Below are 18,465 nucleotides of genomic sequence, written 5' to 3'. Positions count from 1 at the left end.
TCATTTTCTAGATCTTAAAAATCTGAAGCAACTGCATTTATCTTTTAATTTTATTTCCTCCCCAACTCAACTTACTATTGTAGCTTTGAAAGCCTACACAACAGACTTGCTGTTTTATCAACATTATCAATTCCACCTTTGGAGAGTCTCTCTCATGTAGAGCACAACAGTAAATAGAAAAGTGAATAAAAATGGTGTAATATAACATAATTGTATAATTTATGTGGTTTATCTTCAATGCTGTTACCTTTTTAAAGCACAAATACAGACTGTAGCATGTTGAGGGTAGGAGAGAGTAAAGGGAATGAAGAGAAACAGTAGATCCTACTACTCAAATATGAGAGATGATGTTTGGACATAAACCAATTTCTTCTGAGGCTTTGACTGCTAGATCTGCTAAATCTCATGTCAGTTCCCACCAGATAAGATTTTTTTTTTTAACTCTTCAGTAAAAAGCAAAAAACCTTCAACATGGGAAGTTAGAAACTAGGCATACACAACCTGACAATTTTTCGACAGGAAAGAAAAAACAATGCTACTATCAGTTTTCAGCTGCCAGGGCTTCCAAACAAAAAACCTGCCTTTGTGTTTGTATCTTTGTTGCTCCTATAGGAGTTGAACATGGCAAAATCAAAGACCAGAGGGCTGCGTGCATCCATGTGCAACAAAGTAGAATGCTGAAAAATTCAAAGTTTGGGTAGTATGTCATTAAAGCTATCAGTTTTGTTTTGGTCTCCTGCTGTTGCCTTACCAGAAGAAGCTTATCTGATCAACTAATAGAAAATGTGAAAAAGCACTTGGATCAGGCAACCTGTGATTAAAACAATTAGAAAGCAAATACATCTCACAGACTATATTTGTATATATTTTAAGTTGCTAGAAATGAATCCTTTTCTAGTAACATTGCATTTGCTTCATACTCCATTTCACACTGATGACAAAAATCATGATAGCAATCACAGCACTCAGTCTGAAATGAAGCAGTTCACTGTACAGCAGCAAACTTACAGTATCAATTTGCCAACAGCCAGAACATAAACTCTCAGATTTTAATGAAAACATTAAGGAAATACTGGAGCGGTTTAGATGAAAAGGTTAATAAAGCATAAGATACTGTAAATGTAGTATATGATACACAGAAAGCAGATCAGGAATTGGGGGAAAACATCACTTCGCCTTTTCTGCATTTCTTTTGATGATTGTACAACTAGTCACAGACAATTCTCTTCCTGAAATTTCCTGCTTTGCACCTCTCTATTTACAACAAACTTACAATACAAAAGGGGGATTTAATTAAAACCTACATGCTTAAAATATACAAATGTGCATTTAATGTAATACACAATTCAATTTCAAATCTGATTTATTGCTACTGAACATCATCAAGTTAATTATCCATACGATATATGAAATCACAGGGTAAATTCTAGATGCAACAAATTATGAGGTTTTATAAAGTCACGAAATGATCCTGTTAAATGTATGCCATGCTGCTTCCATACCACTTCTGACATTTTCAGTCATTGACTTTCCCAGCAAGCACACCAGTTTAGGTCTAGCACTTCTCCCTGAACCCCTTCCCAGTTTGGACATTTTAAGTTATCTTTTCAGAGATGCTTTTCATCTAGCATGGCACAGTATTAAGTGGAATTAAATATGTGGACCATCCACATAGAAACCAATACTCCAGAAGCGTGTCCTGACCAGACCAATGTAAACCTTTAAGTCCTCAGAAAATTCAGCCTCAGTTACATTTTAATATAGCCATACATTCATACATTTAAGTATGAAGAGGCCGAATGTGTGCTCTAGTAAGAGCTCTGCACATGATGGAACACAGAAGTCTATGCCATCCCACCAGACAATAGCAGAGGGAGGTGTAAGCCCTGCAGCCTTCATTCCCTCCCTACAGTAAATCCACCCTAAAAGCAAGAACAGTTCTGATCCTGTATAAATCCTGCACGAGATCATGGTAACTGAAGTAGTCCATCCCTAGTAAGGCAATAATAAAAGCATCAAAGTCAGTATCACATATCCATTTGTAATAGAGCACTCCTACCTTTTCAGTTTCATATAATTTTCGCTAGCTGCAGGTCTGCATTCAGCACGTTGCACCACTATTCCTTCCAAGGAAAGTTTATCTACAATGAAAAAAGCAAAGCAAAGCTGGACATTAAAATAAGATTCACCAACATGGTCAACATTTGAATTATTTTTCACTAACAAAGCGTTTAGTAAACATAATGTAATTTAAGTTCTCAAGTTCTAAAATCTCTGCTATTTAGACACCGAAAAAATAAGCAGGAAAAACATAGTTGCACAGCTGCTATCACCTAGACTTCTTTATTTTGCCATCAGATGTTTTACATATTAAGAATGAATCACAAGGACCAAATTTTAAATAAGAGATGGTAACTGTGCAGTCCTCCTTTCTCTAGATTGTTGCACTCAGGTTATCTAAGAACCATTTTCTGGAAAGAGGCATTGAATACAGTCAGTGACCATGAAAAAAAAAATAATCTACAGAGAACCTGATCATCAAAGTATCCAAAATTAGTGGAAGACAAAATGAGAGCTAATTATATCCCTACCCCCAGAAAAAGAGTAACCCATTTTCATCTTACTACAATAAAGAAAGGGTTCACTAAAGAAGCACGATGAAATAAAGTAATAATACTACTCACGCTGACACTTGGGGAAAAGAGATAAAAACTTGTGGTTAGTAATCTAGGAGATCACATACTAAGTTTATAGTTAATACTGCTCTCTGTTACATTCACCTCTAACACAGTCACTTTGTATTACAACGTGAACACCTTTTTGCCTAAAGCAACAACTACCAGAGCAGTACGATAATACCAGCCTGCTCCGTAAAGGTGGAAAAGCCTAAAAATTAAAAGCAACTTGATGTAGGAAGGAAGAGAGAAGCAACGGTGGGCAAACACCTGCTTCTCTACTACAATGCTCTAGTACATAATATGTGCATGGGGGGTGTGATTACTATGAAATATTACTAAATCTGGAAATCTAAGTCTGCTCTCCCTGAATAATGCAGAGAGTGATTACTTCGACACCATGTATTTTGAAATTATTTAATCTAAAATTTCTTGGTTTGATTGAAACTAAATCCTTGAAAGGAATTAGAATGCCATACTTTTCTCAGTAGTTCTGAATGAAACAAAGAAAACTTGATTAAACCACTTCTGGTTTTACAGAGTCCTAAGGTTTATGGTCAAGAGAGACAACCTGGCAAATTTGTCTGACCTCCTGTGTATCACCAACAGATAAATTTTACCTTCTTTCTTCTGTATAAAACCCAGTAACTTACGTGTGGCTACAGCGACTCTAATATTGCTGCTGAATTTCTAATATGAATTTGGCTTCAGCTTCTAGCAGTTGATTCTTCTTATGACTTTCTATACTATGCTAAAGGGCCTTTTAGTACCTCATGTTTCCTCCAAGTACTTACACATTGTAATCAAGTCACTTATCAATCGTATTTTCAATAAGTGAAGTAATTCATGCTCATGAATTATGTCCCCACAAGGCATTTACACCACACTTAAATCAGTCTTGGGTCTCTTAGCTACACCTTGTTCAATCTTGCAATGACATTCTAAGAATATGGAGACCAGAAAACAGATGTAATTAATACTATTGTACTGGCCTTACCAAAACCATGTATGGAGGTTAGATAACAGATACAGGAGCTGGAATTTCTCTCACCTCACTTCAGCCATCTCAAGGTTATTCAGCAGAATCTCTGAATTCAGCTGAGAGAGGGAGGAAGGGAGACTTTCAGAAGAAAATTGGTCCCATCTCTTTTAGGATTCAATGATGGCCCTGTGCTGGTGGGGTTTTTTGAGTTTTGGGTTGGGTTTTTTTTGTGGGGTGTATGTGTGTCTGTCCCATGACTGTTCTTCATGTTTAGACAGCTAAAAATGGGTTAAGATCAATTTGTCTCTAAAAATCAAGCTCTGTGGGTTGATGGAGCTCACTGGCTATTATATCACCAATACATTTATTCTGAGTCTTTTCTAAGCCTCACATTTTACCTGCGCACTCTGCATTCCCTGTTCCTAAGTGTATAATTGCCTTTGTCTTGATTAAAATGCATTGTCTTTAACCAGATTCTGTGAATTGAGTGATCTCAGTCACACCATGACAGTCCTGTCATAGTTATTCACTATCTGACCAGCATTCGTGTCAATCATGACACATTTTATAAGCACTGATTCTCACTTACTACTGTCCCTCTTGCTAATCCTTGAGGAAGCCCTTCAAACTCCAGCCCGAGTGGCTTCCTACTGATACTTACCTTCTGATAACTGCCAGCCAGTTTTTAATCTTGTTCTGTGCTTGCTATTATTTTTTTTTTTAGACATAAATCAGAACATCACAAGATTCTAAATTATGTGCAATACGAAATGCTAAGCAGGCTGCAAACACGCTGTTACTTTAAACTTGTAATCTCCGAAATAAACAAAATTAGGTTTGTTTGACCAGATAAACCTTTCCATAAAGCCACATTTGCTAGCATTCATTATATTTCTGATCTTTTCTACCTTTTTAACTCCATGACAGTTTTTCCATTAGTTTCTATGGTTCAGGTTCAAGGCTAACTAGCCTACACTCATCTGAGCCATCCAGCCCAACTTCCCGAACACCACACATGCTGCTATCAACCTCTCTGCACCTGGCACAATTTTCAAACTATTCTTGTTTAAAGAATCAGGATCAGCGAACCAGATAGCTCCCACACACCAACTATTTAGGAAATGAACCTGCAAATTAAACATGCTTATCCTTAGTAATATCTTATCTCTGATGTCTTGGCTAATGCCCTCTTTTAATTACCATTGATCAGATTTAGCTTTTTTTAGTTCCAGTCACTTTACAGTACATGGCTGCATGCAGTCTTGCAGCTAAGCTAGGCTGCTGTCAAAGCTCATCCACTGTCCAAAAGCCAAGGTTTATGTCCCACTTCCCCTGGATCCTCTTGGGGATTTTAACACATCCAGAGAATCTAGCAGGATAAATATGCAAAGATGCATGCAAACCTCTGGATACAAGACTGTAGTGGGGGAACACGGTTTCTGCTCCCTTCTCAGCCTAATTAGCCCCCATTCACCAAACTCAAGTTCCAAGACTTGGGTCCGTCTTCACTCACTGCAGGACCAGAGCTGCAATAAAAAGACACCCAAAGCGCCACATGTCTGCCTTGTTATTTCCATAGTCACATCAGCTAGAAGCCAAATCACTAAGGCATGGAAGTACCAATTCCCTGTTAAAAATACCTACTCAAAATAAAGCAGTAGTACAAGATAAATGAATAGGTCTGGAAGACTAGCTAAGACCAGTGATCAGAAGGGAAAACAGACATTTTGCCAAGCACCTTACACTCTCCGTTGCCCTATGTGGAGTGGCAGGTACAAGCACACTGCGAGTGCAGCTCTGGACAGGCTGGTCTACATAACCTATAGCTTCATCATTAGCTGCCAAATGTGTGCTCACCCTGATCTCCCTGCCTGAATGCCCCGGTGCCAATTCATAAAGGAATTTCAACTGTTGGCTCTTCCAATGAGATGACAGGGAGACACGCTGTGGAGACACTGACTCCAGCTTCAAATCCTGCTAACAATCATCATCAAATGAACAGAATGTGGTTAAAATGCTTAAGGCAATCTTAATAAATTCACTGAGGAGAAATTCACTGGCATTGTGTAGAAGATGGTCTGATAGGGGGTGTTTTTTTGATTGGGTGGTTTTTAGTTTTGGGTTTTGAGAGAGAGACAGAGAGAGAGAAAAATGGACAGGCTTGGAGATTTTTAATGTATTAGTTTTCTAGTCTGACTGCACCCAGCTCCAATTTCCAGCCGCTGGATCTTGTTAAACCATTGACTGCTAAGTTGAAGAGCCTGCTATGAAAGTATTTCTCCCATCCAAGCACTTATGTACTCTCCACATTGATCAAGCCTAATAAAAATAAATCATGTTTTCTTGAATCTTCCATTAGGCCTATTTTTCAGCTTCTTAATCATTCTTATTGGCCTAAGAAAGTTCAGTTCATGAACATCTCTCCCAAGACACTGTCTCTCACAGCCAGACTTGACAGCACATAGGATAGGATCTAGAGTTTACCAGCTCCTGCTCTTTGTGAGCAGTGCCAGGGAAGTAGGAGATGAAGACCTGCCTCAGAATGCACAATCCCCAGGCAGCAGAAAAAGTGGAAGAAAGTGCAGTAAGGACAGGCTATGGGCATGCATGCCTCCAGCTCCTCAGCAGGCAGAAGTTGGGCTGTTGCTTCCCAGCATCCAAGTCAGAAGCCCTGGTAGTTCCCGCTACCCACTGATACTGCTGTACAGCTTCCCAGGCTACTGCACGTGATGGCTGGACAAGAGGCGGCCCCCTCGTCCTATACCAGACCTCAGCTCTGCTCTTCCAGATGAGAGGCGTTCTGTGGCACCTCTCTTCCATTCAAAGGGCAGCCTCAAGACTGGTCCCCTTTTCAGGCCACCCTTCCCTGGTAGCTGCACAGCTAGAGAATAGTATCACCTGGTCTTCACTTGGCACTCCCTTACTTAGGTAACCAAAGATACATACATTTGTTTTACTGCCCACTGCACACAATGATGACCTCACGTTTAGTTGCCAATAGCGTTTCATTATACGTAGGACAGAGCTGCCCTAATCCTCCTGCAAACATATGTACTGCAAGCCCTGTCTAGAGCGTATTCCTGGGCATATAAACTTCATATTTGGTCACGTTAAAATGTTAACCTAACCATCTATCTAAATGGTTCTGCATCAGCAATGTATCTCCTTATTGATTACGTTCTCAGTCTGTATCATCTCCAGACTTCATCAGTAACTACCCCCTTCTTGATCACTGACTAAAAATAAATAGGACCAAGAACCAAACCACAGCAACATTTTAGTGATAGCTCTCTGCTTAACATTTTGCCAGCTTGAAGCCTGCAGATAATTTTTGTATAGTTAAATGAAAGGGAAACTAATACAGTATATACTATAATTCAAAATGACAAATGAGACATATTGGAAGATTTAATAGAAAAAAGCATCACCTGCTTTGCTGAACAAATTGTAATCAAAAAAAAAAGGGGAAACCTTTTGGCACAATCCATTTTCCCTCCACCCACATTGATTAATATCAGATTACTCTCCCTTAATTTTTAACTGCTTGACTTCCAAATCAGATGTTTTACTGGGTTTTGTACAGTCCCTTTTTGTTTTTAAATACCTGGGCCATCCAATTCACCTTTCAAATACTGGCACCGCATTTTCTTTTTCAGTTTTGTAGAACTGCAGTGCTGAAAAATTATTTAAAATATCAACAGCAACTGTTGAGTTTCTCAGACAGCTCTTTTAAAAGTCCTCAATGCAAATTGTTCAGACTTGCTGATTTGAAAATCTTCTATTTTAATTAGAGTGTAGAGCTTGTCTTCAATAGCTGTTAATCAATGTCCTGGAGTTATTATTGAAATGAGAATATCCATGCTACCAACACTGTGAGACAGTAGCTATTGAATGGTTTAATTGTTCAACAACCTGGCCAATCTTCTGTATCACAACATTAAATAACTACTAAATTGCCTCAATAACCCAAACAGATTTCATTAGCATGGCTTCCTAATACACTTCAAAAATTCTCTACCTCTTATAGTTGAGATTTTTCCTCCTATCCTTTTGTACTGTAATAAATAAAAGTAGCTGTTTTCTGTAACTCCAGTCATTTTTACTGATGGTAGACTCTCAGTGAAGCTGATGCTGTTTGGACATGCGAGTAAGCTGAACCATTGGTAAAGCACGAACTTTCCTGTGGTGTGCTCTAGTTTAGTGTGCTCAAGCTTCCAGACCAGGAGGTTCAGGAGAAGTGTGAAAGTTGAGGAGTAAAGTTATTTTCCAGAAGGAAACATGTAGGACAGAATGAGGAGCAGATGCTTATCCCCTTCCTCCTTGGATTTGTTCTCCTGTGTAGCTGACAGACACCAGCACTGCGTTTTCAGTCTCCAGGACAGCTTGTCTGACCAAGAAGAAACTGAAAAGCTCTGTGGATTGCCCTCCTGCTGCTGCCTTAAGGGTGACTAACTTGGAAATGGGGTCCTACTACTACCACCACTCTCTTGTGTGCAAGAGCATGTAGTATATTTTGACTTAATCTGGAACCAAAACAACATCCTTTCAGTTGCTGGATTCCACTGTTATTCCTTACTTGAATGGCCAATCCCAGCATACAGGTGACACTAACAATTTGTAAAGCAGCAGTCACTTCAGGATTGCTAGCTACAGACACTGGCAGGCAGGATACTTCAGCTGGTTAGAGCCAGCATGGGAGAGCACGCAGCAGCAGGTTGCTCTGTCTCAACGCAAGTGGGAAGCCAGAAGACCCAGGATGCAGTGGGTACATCTCAGCTATCACTGGTGCACAACACAAAGACTCTTGGAGCACAAGAATGGTCAAAGTCTCCAACTAGATTGCAAAAAACACTTGCATGCTTTTACCAAAACGAACGTTTCGATGATCTTCCAGTGCATGGACAAAGGGACAGATAAAAGAAAATCCAGTTCCTCTAGGCATAGCTACACCTTCAGAAAAACATGAGCTATAGGAAACCACTGCACTGAAACTACATGCACTGCAATACCATATGCATCACCAAGTACACAGGAAGAACAAGGGCTCTTTGGAAAAGTAGTCTTGTAGTATGGCACAGAAAATGGAAAATTTTCACAAAGATATGCCAGGCTTTAATTTTGTGTTACACATGACTGTCAGTTGCAGTGAAGTAAAGTTGCATGGGTTTGTGGTGATGAAAATTTTACAGCAGCCCTACACTTCTCAAGTCTCAAAGGTTTAAATGTAAATATTCATGATCTCCACAGAGTACATTTTCCACATCAAATCAATCCTGAATATTTTATCATACAAACCACTAAAATGATTTTGCATGATCTTTCAAAGAATACTTACTCGTTCACAAAAGTGGAAAACTTCAACTGCAAGTGTTAGAATGTTGAGAAGATGATGAGCATGAAAAACTAAGTGAGCAGATACTGTTCTGTAACTGCTGTCACTTAAAATGTAGACAGCTTAGTTGGCCACAAAAAATTACGTATCTTTTACAAATCCCAGCTCTCCTTGGAAATCCCTGCTTACTACTGCTAGGACATTCCTAATTCACCTTCAAAGTATTTCAAGATCCCTGTATAACATGACTGAACCACAGAAATCATTCCCTTAGGGTCTAACAGCCACTAAGACCGTTCAACATTGTAGCTATGCAGAGTTTAAGCACATTAACTGAGTTTCCCATCAGTCAACAATAAAATTAATTTGAATGGTGTCTCCTGTAATGGCAAAAAAAAATAAAATATCATACTTGAAACTAATTGGCTCTTATTTTCTCAATTATTCACCCAATAATTGTCAAAGGAGTTAATTCTGAAAAAAGCCCAAATGTGTAAAAATTAGAAACTCATTGAAATCTCTTTGACTGAAGTTATACTAAACATATCAATGGCATCAAAGAGTTAAAACTAAACCCATGACTAATTCCTGATAAATCAAATCTAATGAATAATATCTGCTTAATGTATCACATATAGGAGCAGAAAAATTCAGGTTGTCAGTGCTAGGGATACTGTGGCAAGGAGAATAGTAAGTAAAAAGAAGTGCATTTATTTCTACTAGATTCAGTTTTAATTAATATTACAGTGATGACTCTACAGTATCGATAAACAGCCTTAGAGACAGTGAAAGCAGTAGAAATAAAATATTTAGAAATAGAGCAGAAGAATAATCTGACTTTTCACTGCTAACCAGGCAAAGCAGGAGACATCTACCTGTAAAGTGAAAAATATATCTTGAAAAAGATGGGACCTCCTCCCCAGGTCCAGCCCAAGGTAAGTGCCTGCTCCCGCCCGTGCTGGGGAATGCATGCTGCAGCTCCCACCGCTTCTCAAGGAAACACACAGAGATGTGTGAAGAGCTTTCCCTTTCCTGCTCCAGGCTGAAAATGTTTAAAGGGGAAACCTTTTTCTAAGAGGCAACCGAGAGAGAGCCTTAAAGCACAGATTCATGGAGAGAAGACAGCCATTTGATTCAAGTGTGCTCTGCTGATGTTTCCCCCTCCCCATACCCAAGTGTTGCTAAGCTATAATGTTATGTGATGTTCAAAGCTATCTGTAGGCACACTAACCCTTTGTTCCACAGGGCAGCTGATTTACTTCTATCGAGAAAGAACAAACTGATGCTAGATAGCCTTGGAGACTTAAAAAACATCACCAGTATAAATAGTAAATCCCCTCTCCAAAACGATTTTTATTTATGGCACAGAGAAAGGCAAAAAGCAAGACCTAATCAGGCTGTGGTTCTTACGTTGGCGCGGATACTCCCATTGACTGCAAATGGAAGCTTTCATCTCACAAACTTAAAACAGACCAACAAGTCCTCAACATCACTTCCAGGTTATCTTCTGTGAAAACAACTTACCACCGTGCATGTGTCTGATAAATGAGGAATATGTATGTGCATGCACTCCATAGATGACACCCCCCTTGTACAGACAGGGACACCTTTCCTTTCACTGCTGTCCTGCTGTATGCATCAGGTACTGTAATCAGTACTAAAAAATGTGAAAAGATGCTTTGTGAAAATTAAAATCCTTGAAACATAAATGAAGCTACCTGTTTAACACTGTAAGCACTAAACATGATTTGGCCAGCTGATACTTCAAATATATCTTAAAGTATTAAAAATAAGGTGTCTTTTAAAATAGTAGTATGCATTTCTGTGAAGAAGCCCCAAAATGACAAAAACTTCTTAAGAGTTAAAGGAAAAAAAGAGACAAACAGTTGTTATACCCTTCTTCCCTTATACAGTTAAATGCAAATTCTCTTTTACAGTCATATTCCTGATATCTCCCTGCATACACAGCTGATACGCCACCTACTGCAAACCCGAGCTGACAGTCGCAGCAATGCTAGCAGCATTTCCATTCCAACATCGTGCCGGAGCTGAATAAAGGTGGTTTTTGGGGAAAAAAAAAAAAAAAAAAAAAAGAAAAGAAAAAAAATCTCTTTGCAAGCTGACAAGAACAAAGCAAGATAGCTGGCTTTTTGTCCTATCTTTGATAATGGAGAGAAAAATAAACAGAAGAGAAAAGGAATGTGAAGAAAAACACAGCAACTCCGAAGGCTCTGAGCAAGACAAGGACTACAGAACGTCTCTGATTACTCTGAATGTTGGTGGCTATCTATACATCACACAAAAACAGACACTAACCAAGTATCCAGACTCTTTTCTGGAAGGAATCATAAATGGAAAAATAATGTGCCCGTTTGATGCAGACGGTCATTACTTCATAGACAGAGATGGACTCCTTTTCAGACACATTCTCAACTTCCTCCGAAATGGAGAACTTCTCCTACCAGAAGGGTTTCGAGAAAATCAACTTTTGGCACAAGAAGCAGATTTTTTCCAGCTTAAGGTACTCTCGGATGCAGTGAAATCACGGTGGGAGAAGGAACAGCTAGCATCTCGAGAGACTACTTTCCTGGAAATAACTGACAGCCACGACCGTTCACAAGGACTTAGAATCTTTTGTAATGCTCCTGATTTCATTGCAAAAATAAAATCCAGAATTGTACTGGTGTCCAAAAGCAGGCTGGATGGATTTCCAGAGGAGTTTTCAGTATCTTCAAATATTATTCAATTCAAGTACTTCATAAAGTCTGAAAATGGTACACGACTGGTACTGAAGGAGGACAACACCTTTGTCTGCACCCTGGAAACTCTTAAGTTTGAGGCTATAATGATGGCTTTGAAATGTGGATTTAGACTGCTGACCAGTCTGGATTGTTCGAAAGGGTCAATTGTTCACAGTGATGCTCTTCATTTTATCAAGTAATCACAAAGGCAAAGGAAGCGAGCATGCAGCCAGTAAACCTCCTTGACTTGCAGCCTCCTGGCATCACAAATAATGTATCTAACTAGCTTTGTACCACAGAGCTCGGCTGCTAATCAATTGATGTGAGCTAATGGTATGTAAATCTCATAATGACATCCATCTCTGGCTTACTTAAGCTGAATGAAAATTTTATGCCTGAATTTAATAAAAATTATCTGCTAAACATTGTAAACACAGATTGAATGCTTTATGCTATTTGTAATACATGTTTTCTCGATGCAGTCTTTCAACCAGAGAGTGTAGCTGAATTTTTGTGTACTTGTATGACTAACATGCATACACCTAACTGCTCTGAACAGCAGTGAGAGTATTTTCATAAGCAGGCTTAAAATATGTTTTGCTTATAACATTCAGAACAGATTTTAACTGGAATAAATGATTTTGAATGTTCATTAGTATTTATGCTAATCTGCTAATCTATTGTACTGAATTTGCAAAAATTGAGATTGCAAGAGAGTTTAGAATTAACCAACTTGATTTTAAAGTTAAATGATTTCTCAACTCACTTAAAACCAAATTTATAGCTGTGTTACTACACCAATAATAATTGCCAAAACATGTAAATGAACAAAATAAGGAAGGGGGTGGAGGGGTGGGGGGGTGTTAGTTCTATTATGGGAGATTAGTTGCATCTGCACAGAATGTTAAATTTTCTAATTATATATACATGTCAAATGGCTAATAAAAATACTTGACATAAGGTTTCATACAACAGGTGTCTAGCAATGACATCCCACAATGCTAAAGTCACTATTTCCTACTAATAATTTGTGCTCGTAAGGACAGGCAAGGAACAGAGCTCTTGCTTTGCACAATGGCTTACCAGAAGCAACTAGTACTATTAGTTTTGAATACACCACCCACTGGCACCTAAGATGCACCACTTTAATAGAAAAATACCTTCTTTCTCCTCATATCCACTATTTATCAAATCTTTCCATTTATATTTTAAACAAATTTTTAATAGCATCTATGGAACAACTGTAACTAATTTAACCACAAGCATTTCTAATTTAACCACTCCACAAAGGTGGACTGAAAAATCATCACATAAGGCAAAAAGAAGCTGCACTAACTCCAAGTTTAAGCTTTGTCCATAACTGAACCCAACCATCATTCACAGTTCACATGAACCCAAAATTCAAATAAAATGCTATTAAAGACAAAACAACCAAGTAGTTTCTCAACTTCCCCAAAACATCAGTATAGGAAAAAATATTAAGGATGTCAACAAAATGCAATACACTCCATACTGGAAATGACGACCAAGGAAAACAGCTAACACAAGACAGGCTGAGAAGTTTTATTGCACATTTCAGAAACAAATCCATCCTTAGTAGTAGTGGCCAGGAATGTAAATGCAAGTTCTACTTATCCTTCAACACAAAATTCTATGTCACTTGTAACATACAATAGGTGGTATTAACTAGGTCCCCCGCTAGAGGTGAATTGGGAGAGGAAGTCTACATCTCCAGACCAGGTAGCAGTGACTGGAACATATTCCAGTGTGATTTTATCAAATGGAGAAATCCAGCCTCTCCAGAATACTCCGTCAGAATGATCCCACTGTCTAGAAATGACAAACTTTCCTATCCAGTCTCCATGTTACAGGCTTACAGATCACAAAAGATGTGGTTCTAAGTGGAACTTTTTCAAACTGAATTATTTAAAAATCAGATCACTCTACATTTCAGGCACACAAGCTGAAGAACTGTTCATGTATCCCAAAACTTCTCTGAGTTTATCTAAATGCATTAACTACCTACAAACAAAAGACATATAGTAAAATACAGTTCTTTACATAAAACATCACTGTGTGTCATCCTCCCTCCTTTCCCTAGCCACAAGTTATTTTCAAATTGGTATCTTCAAAAAAAAATCTGCATTAACCACTAATCTTGTACATACAAGAATCTGTAAGACTTCTGTGAGAAGTAAATGTGAAAGCTCCTCTAAAAGAAGTCTAAAAATCCTGCTGATCTTCTAGGACAAGAACTAGAAACACCATCACACAGAATAATTACATGAAAAGCCCTTTATGCACACACAATTCTCTACATGAGCAAGAAAAAGTGACAAGACAATCTAAAAAAGCTCCATAACTGATCTACAAGTTTTAAAGAAGCCTGTTCTTAGTGCTGTCAAATACACAGCCTGCATAAGCACAGAGTCTGGAGGAGGCTGTTGCTCCTAGGATGTCAAATCATCCGTTTTCACTTAAACACTTTTGGTTATAACCTTCACTTGTAATTGATCTTTGATTGAGATTTAAAATGTCATTGCAGTTGAAAATAAAAAAGAAAAATACCAAAAATCTATTTTGATTTCAAACAATCAATATACTTACACATTAATCAAAATATATTATGGTTGCTTGCTTTTCAGTTGGGCTCTTATAATGCCAAACATCAAGGAAATGTTAGCACTTCATAGCAGAAAGCAGTACTAGTTTTTCATCATAGCATGACTTCCCTCATGAAAAAGCAGTACAGAATTGGACGGGTCTGCATTTATTGTAGAAAATACTTTTAAAACATAAGCTATTCACAAGCTGGTAACCGTGGGTAAAATTCAAACTATCTGAAACATCTTCTAAGAATATTCTATAGCTATTCTTAAAAGATTTACAGGAAGGCTTTTATTTGCCAGGCTTTTGGTTCAGAGTACCTACTTCCCTCAACCTATGAAAAAGAAAGAGAACCTGAAACCTCTTTTTCTTCTTTTTTTTTTTCTTTTTTTTTTTTGAAGTGAAAATGTACATCTCTAATCATTAGTAAAAATAAATTCTGGTGGTGTTCTATTTTTCTTATTTAAAATTCAGTGTTTCATTACCTTAAATACTGTTCACTGCATTTAAAAAAAATGTTTCTGTGTAAATAATACTGACATCTATGGTATACATGTAAAGTCACCTGCTGCAACACTAACTTCAATCTTGTCTTCTTTTCCCATTTTCATGAGCATCCATACATTTTCACAGGTGTCAGGGTTTGAAATTTTAATATGCCATCTCTGATTGAAGGCACCTCACTCAGCTGTTTGATTGACACAGCAGAAACAGAAGATAGATGAGGGTAAAAAAAATTATTCTCTTCCCTGTTCACATTGAAGAAATCCACAACTATGTGGAACCACACCATATCAGTTATAATCAGACACTTCAAACTAGTTTGAAACTTGAATAATTTTACAAACCAGCGGGGGTGCATGTCTTCCTTTGGTATATGAACAAAATGACCACATAAAACCTCCATACTATGAATAATGTTTCGTTTTTACTCCACAAATATACTAAAGATAAATATATTTTGCATATGTTCAGTCACTTATGTGGATACCTGTGCTACACCACTGTAGGGTGTGCCAGAAAAGGTACCCAGTTATAGATCAGTTACTTCTGTCTTCTCTTCCAAGGTTGGAAATTTCACATTCAATACTACTATGACAAGGAGAAAGCCACAAAATCAGGTTCTTAAGTCTGAAGTACTAACAGTTGTTCTAACAACATTTCTTAGAATACGATGTGCACGTGAAGTATTTCTACTCCTATTTTTCTCATCAAGACTTGGGTTACAATGAACTTACTGGAACAGTCCTACAAGCAGGGAGGAACAACAATTTCCATAATTTCTCTGATGATCGTCAATTGCTTGTAGGTGTACAAAGGAGCGTCCTCCCCCTTCCCCAAGGAGGCACTTAACCTGCTCCCAGGCTCAGTCAGCTCCACTTCCCTCCCTGCCTGTTTTCTTGGGTGAGAAAAGGGACCACCATGCAGAATGGACAGAGAGAGTTGAAGGCAGGACTGACCCCCCATACACTACAAAAAGAATATCCTTGCCTCTATTAATTCCTTGAATGACTGCTCATGAAAAAAAAATATATATAGCTGCCCAAAAGACCAAAATACCCACACTTGGATGCCCAGCATTTCCATTGGTGGAGGAGAAGCCAAGGGCTCTTTTATCACACTTGGCAATGCGCTGGCATGGGTACCAACTATTTGGTTTACACATAGGACAAAATCTAAGACTGGCTGCACTACATCAGACCAAGGTTTGACTAGCCCAGCATCCCCTGGTGACTGTGAACTGTTTCCACCTCCTGATCCTTCACATCTCTGGGCAGAATCCCCATTTTTGATCCTTTGACCCTCACAAACTTCCCCTTATCTTGTTGCCCACCTCCTCCCATCAAACAACTACTTTTCATTTTTCTTTCACCGCACCCCTCCCTTTCATCAGGCAGGTTCTGGGGCTTTGTTAGGTATGCGCAGGAAAGAATATAAAACCAGAACAAACATATATGATGCTCCCTTGAAGTATTTCCTCAGTCTCCAGCCACTTACTGTCCAGTGATTTCTAGAGCCAGATGTGGCTTCTGGAGGTAGCTTTGATGCTGTGAAATACACAGGCTGTGCAACATCAAATTACAGCTCCAACTCTTCACCTACATCACCTGCTCACCCACTGACCAGTGTTTCACAGCATCATAATTGCACTATTGACATTTTCAAATAGTCATGTCTTATTTTCAATTGTCTTTTTGCATTTGTGCCTATTACAACTGTGTAAGTGACAATTGGTCATTTCTTTTCTACAGTAGGTAATACTTCTCTAGATCCTAAAGGGGGGAGGGGGGGAAATTACATCATCATTTGCAGCAATCAGTGGCATTATTATTTTCTCCTCTTACATAAAAGCATTACAAGGTTTCCATTCAATAAGATGAGAACAGCTTAAGAAAATGATCTTCCTCCTCTCCCCATTAGTATACAAGCAGAACAAGGGCAGGCAACAAATATTACAATTTAATAACAGCAGTGCCTCGACCATTAATTTATTTGGGTAGAAGGGTCACATTGCCCTAATTCTGTTGACTAATGGATTGGGGATAAAGGGGCAAGTTAACTTGGGTCTATGACAAAATAAATATTATTTTCTTAGGCTATAATTATTTTATCTTTGCTAAATAACTACTGCCTAACCCTAATTTTGTCTTCTGTCCCACAACACAGGGGAGAAATTCTTAGATTGACAGGAAAATGACTATTAGTTAAAAACATGAAGGTATTTTCATATGAAGAGACAGGCTTGCATAGTTTACTAGGCTGAAACAAAAGCAATTGATATGGCCCAAGAAATTTAAGACTAGAAAATTCACATTATGGTTTTTGACGTAGGCATTCTGTAAGTCCTACATACTTACAGGTATATTACAGGGAACACTGTCTCAAAACATTGTCTCTATAAATCATCATAATTCACAATAAAATGCCAGAAAACAAGAAGTGCAGCAGGCACTGGGGAAGGTAGGAGGGAGATGTATGATGACACCTGAGGAATGTGGATAGGCAAGCACTTGGAAGAAGAAAGTGCAGCTGCCTTTCTGAAAGAAATTGCGTAATATCCTGTAGAACTAGACAGTTGATTTCTTCTCCTAAGAATGTGTGTAGTAGGAGTACCACACACAGCTAAAGCAACAGTCTCCTAAAAAGCTGTTTCTATCTGCAATGATAACAGTTTAACATCATTGCCATTATCATTTAACACTACATTGTTCATTTTAAGCTTCACAAAAGCATACTGCTCTGCCATTTCAGAAACAAAACCATTCACAAAGCTGGTACAATAATTACAGCTGTAAACGGCAGCTACTCATTTAAAACACTGTTAGGACATGATGACATGCAAGTTCAACATGTTAAGGTTTCAAAATCAATTAGAAGATGACTGTTATGAATTGAGCCATTCTGAAGATCCGTAAACTTCTGATAATGTTAAAACTCACTACAGTATTGCCTGTGTGGTGTGACTTTGGGGGACATAATCTTCATTTATAGTGAGTTCAGGAAACCCTCCATCTTTCTGGACATTAAAGGGAGATTCCACTAGTTGCACTCCCAAGCATTATTTCAGTTACCTGAAAAACTAGATCTCTACACTTTTCCAGGATACATTGTTTTTTGCTTTTGACACCACACCACTCCAAGCTTTCAACAGCAGCTTTGTTCCTGGTATGGAAAGCTTGGCCAAAAGGAGGCAGCAGGTTTTCTTGCTCACGTCTCCTGAAGGGAGATTCAGTCTCCAGCGTAAGGGGGTGGCACTTCACCAGCCACAGGAGCACACACCAAGGGGATGAGAGTTCAGATTTAATAGCCCAAGGCTGCTTGCTAGGGAAATCCCCCAGGAAGATGAGGATCCAAGGAGCTTGCTAGAGCCATGGACCTGATGCTCAGGGAAGCCTGCAGTGCTGCAGTCCCCAAGCAGTGAGGACGGGGAGGGAGCAGTGTGGCAAAAGAGCCTACAATACCCGAGTACCTAGAGACAAAGAGAAGGGCCAATCAACTCCGTGTCGGTGACCATCACCTGAGGGTCTTGGGTTTATGGAGGTGGCAGATGATCACGTAATGCAACACTGAGGTTGTACAACACAAGCAACATCTAATTATCCTGAAATTACTAAATTAAAAACAAAA

The 18,465-nt window shown here is 38.7% G+C and overlaps 2 protein-coding genes across 2 annotated transcripts in view; one reads left to right on the top strand and one right to left on the bottom strand.

The window, feature by feature from the left end:
- GTF2F2 (general transcription factor IIF subunit 2) overlaps positions 1 to 18,465 on the bottom strand; it is an 87,585-nt gene that overhangs the window by 44,513 nt on the left and 24,607 nt on the right. The window contains exon 6 of the mRNA XM_055801791.1: positions 2,060 to 2,141. Coding sequence (XP_055657766.1) covers positions 2,060 to 2,141 — 82 coding nt within the window. The remainder of the gene's footprint in view (positions 1 to 2,059; positions 2,142 to 18,465) is intronic.
- KCTD4 (potassium channel tetramerization domain containing 4) lies at positions 10,806 to 12,382 on the top strand. Its single transcript, XM_005233773.3, has one exon. The coding sequence runs from the start codon at positions 11,157 to 11,159 to the stop codon at positions 11,928 to 11,930; it is 774 nt and encodes a 257-aa protein (XP_005233830.1). The 5' UTR covers positions 10,806 to 11,156; the 3' UTR covers positions 11,931 to 12,382.

Source organism: Falco peregrinus, chromosome 4 (assembly GCF_023634155.1).
Source record: "Falco peregrinus isolate bFalPer1 chromosome 4, bFalPer1.pri, whole genome shotgun sequence".
Taxonomy (NCBI): Eukaryota; Metazoa; Chordata; class Aves; order Falconiformes; family Falconidae; genus Falco; species Falco peregrinus.
Note: the sequence above shows the minus strand (reverse complement) of the source record. Positions and strands in the feature narration are given on the sequence as shown.

Excerpts from the sequence above, each read along its gene's own strand:
- KCTD4 (XM_005233773.3), top strand. The coding sequence starts at position 11,157 with ATGGAGAGAAAAATAAACAGAAGAGAAAAGGAATGTGAAGAAAAACAC.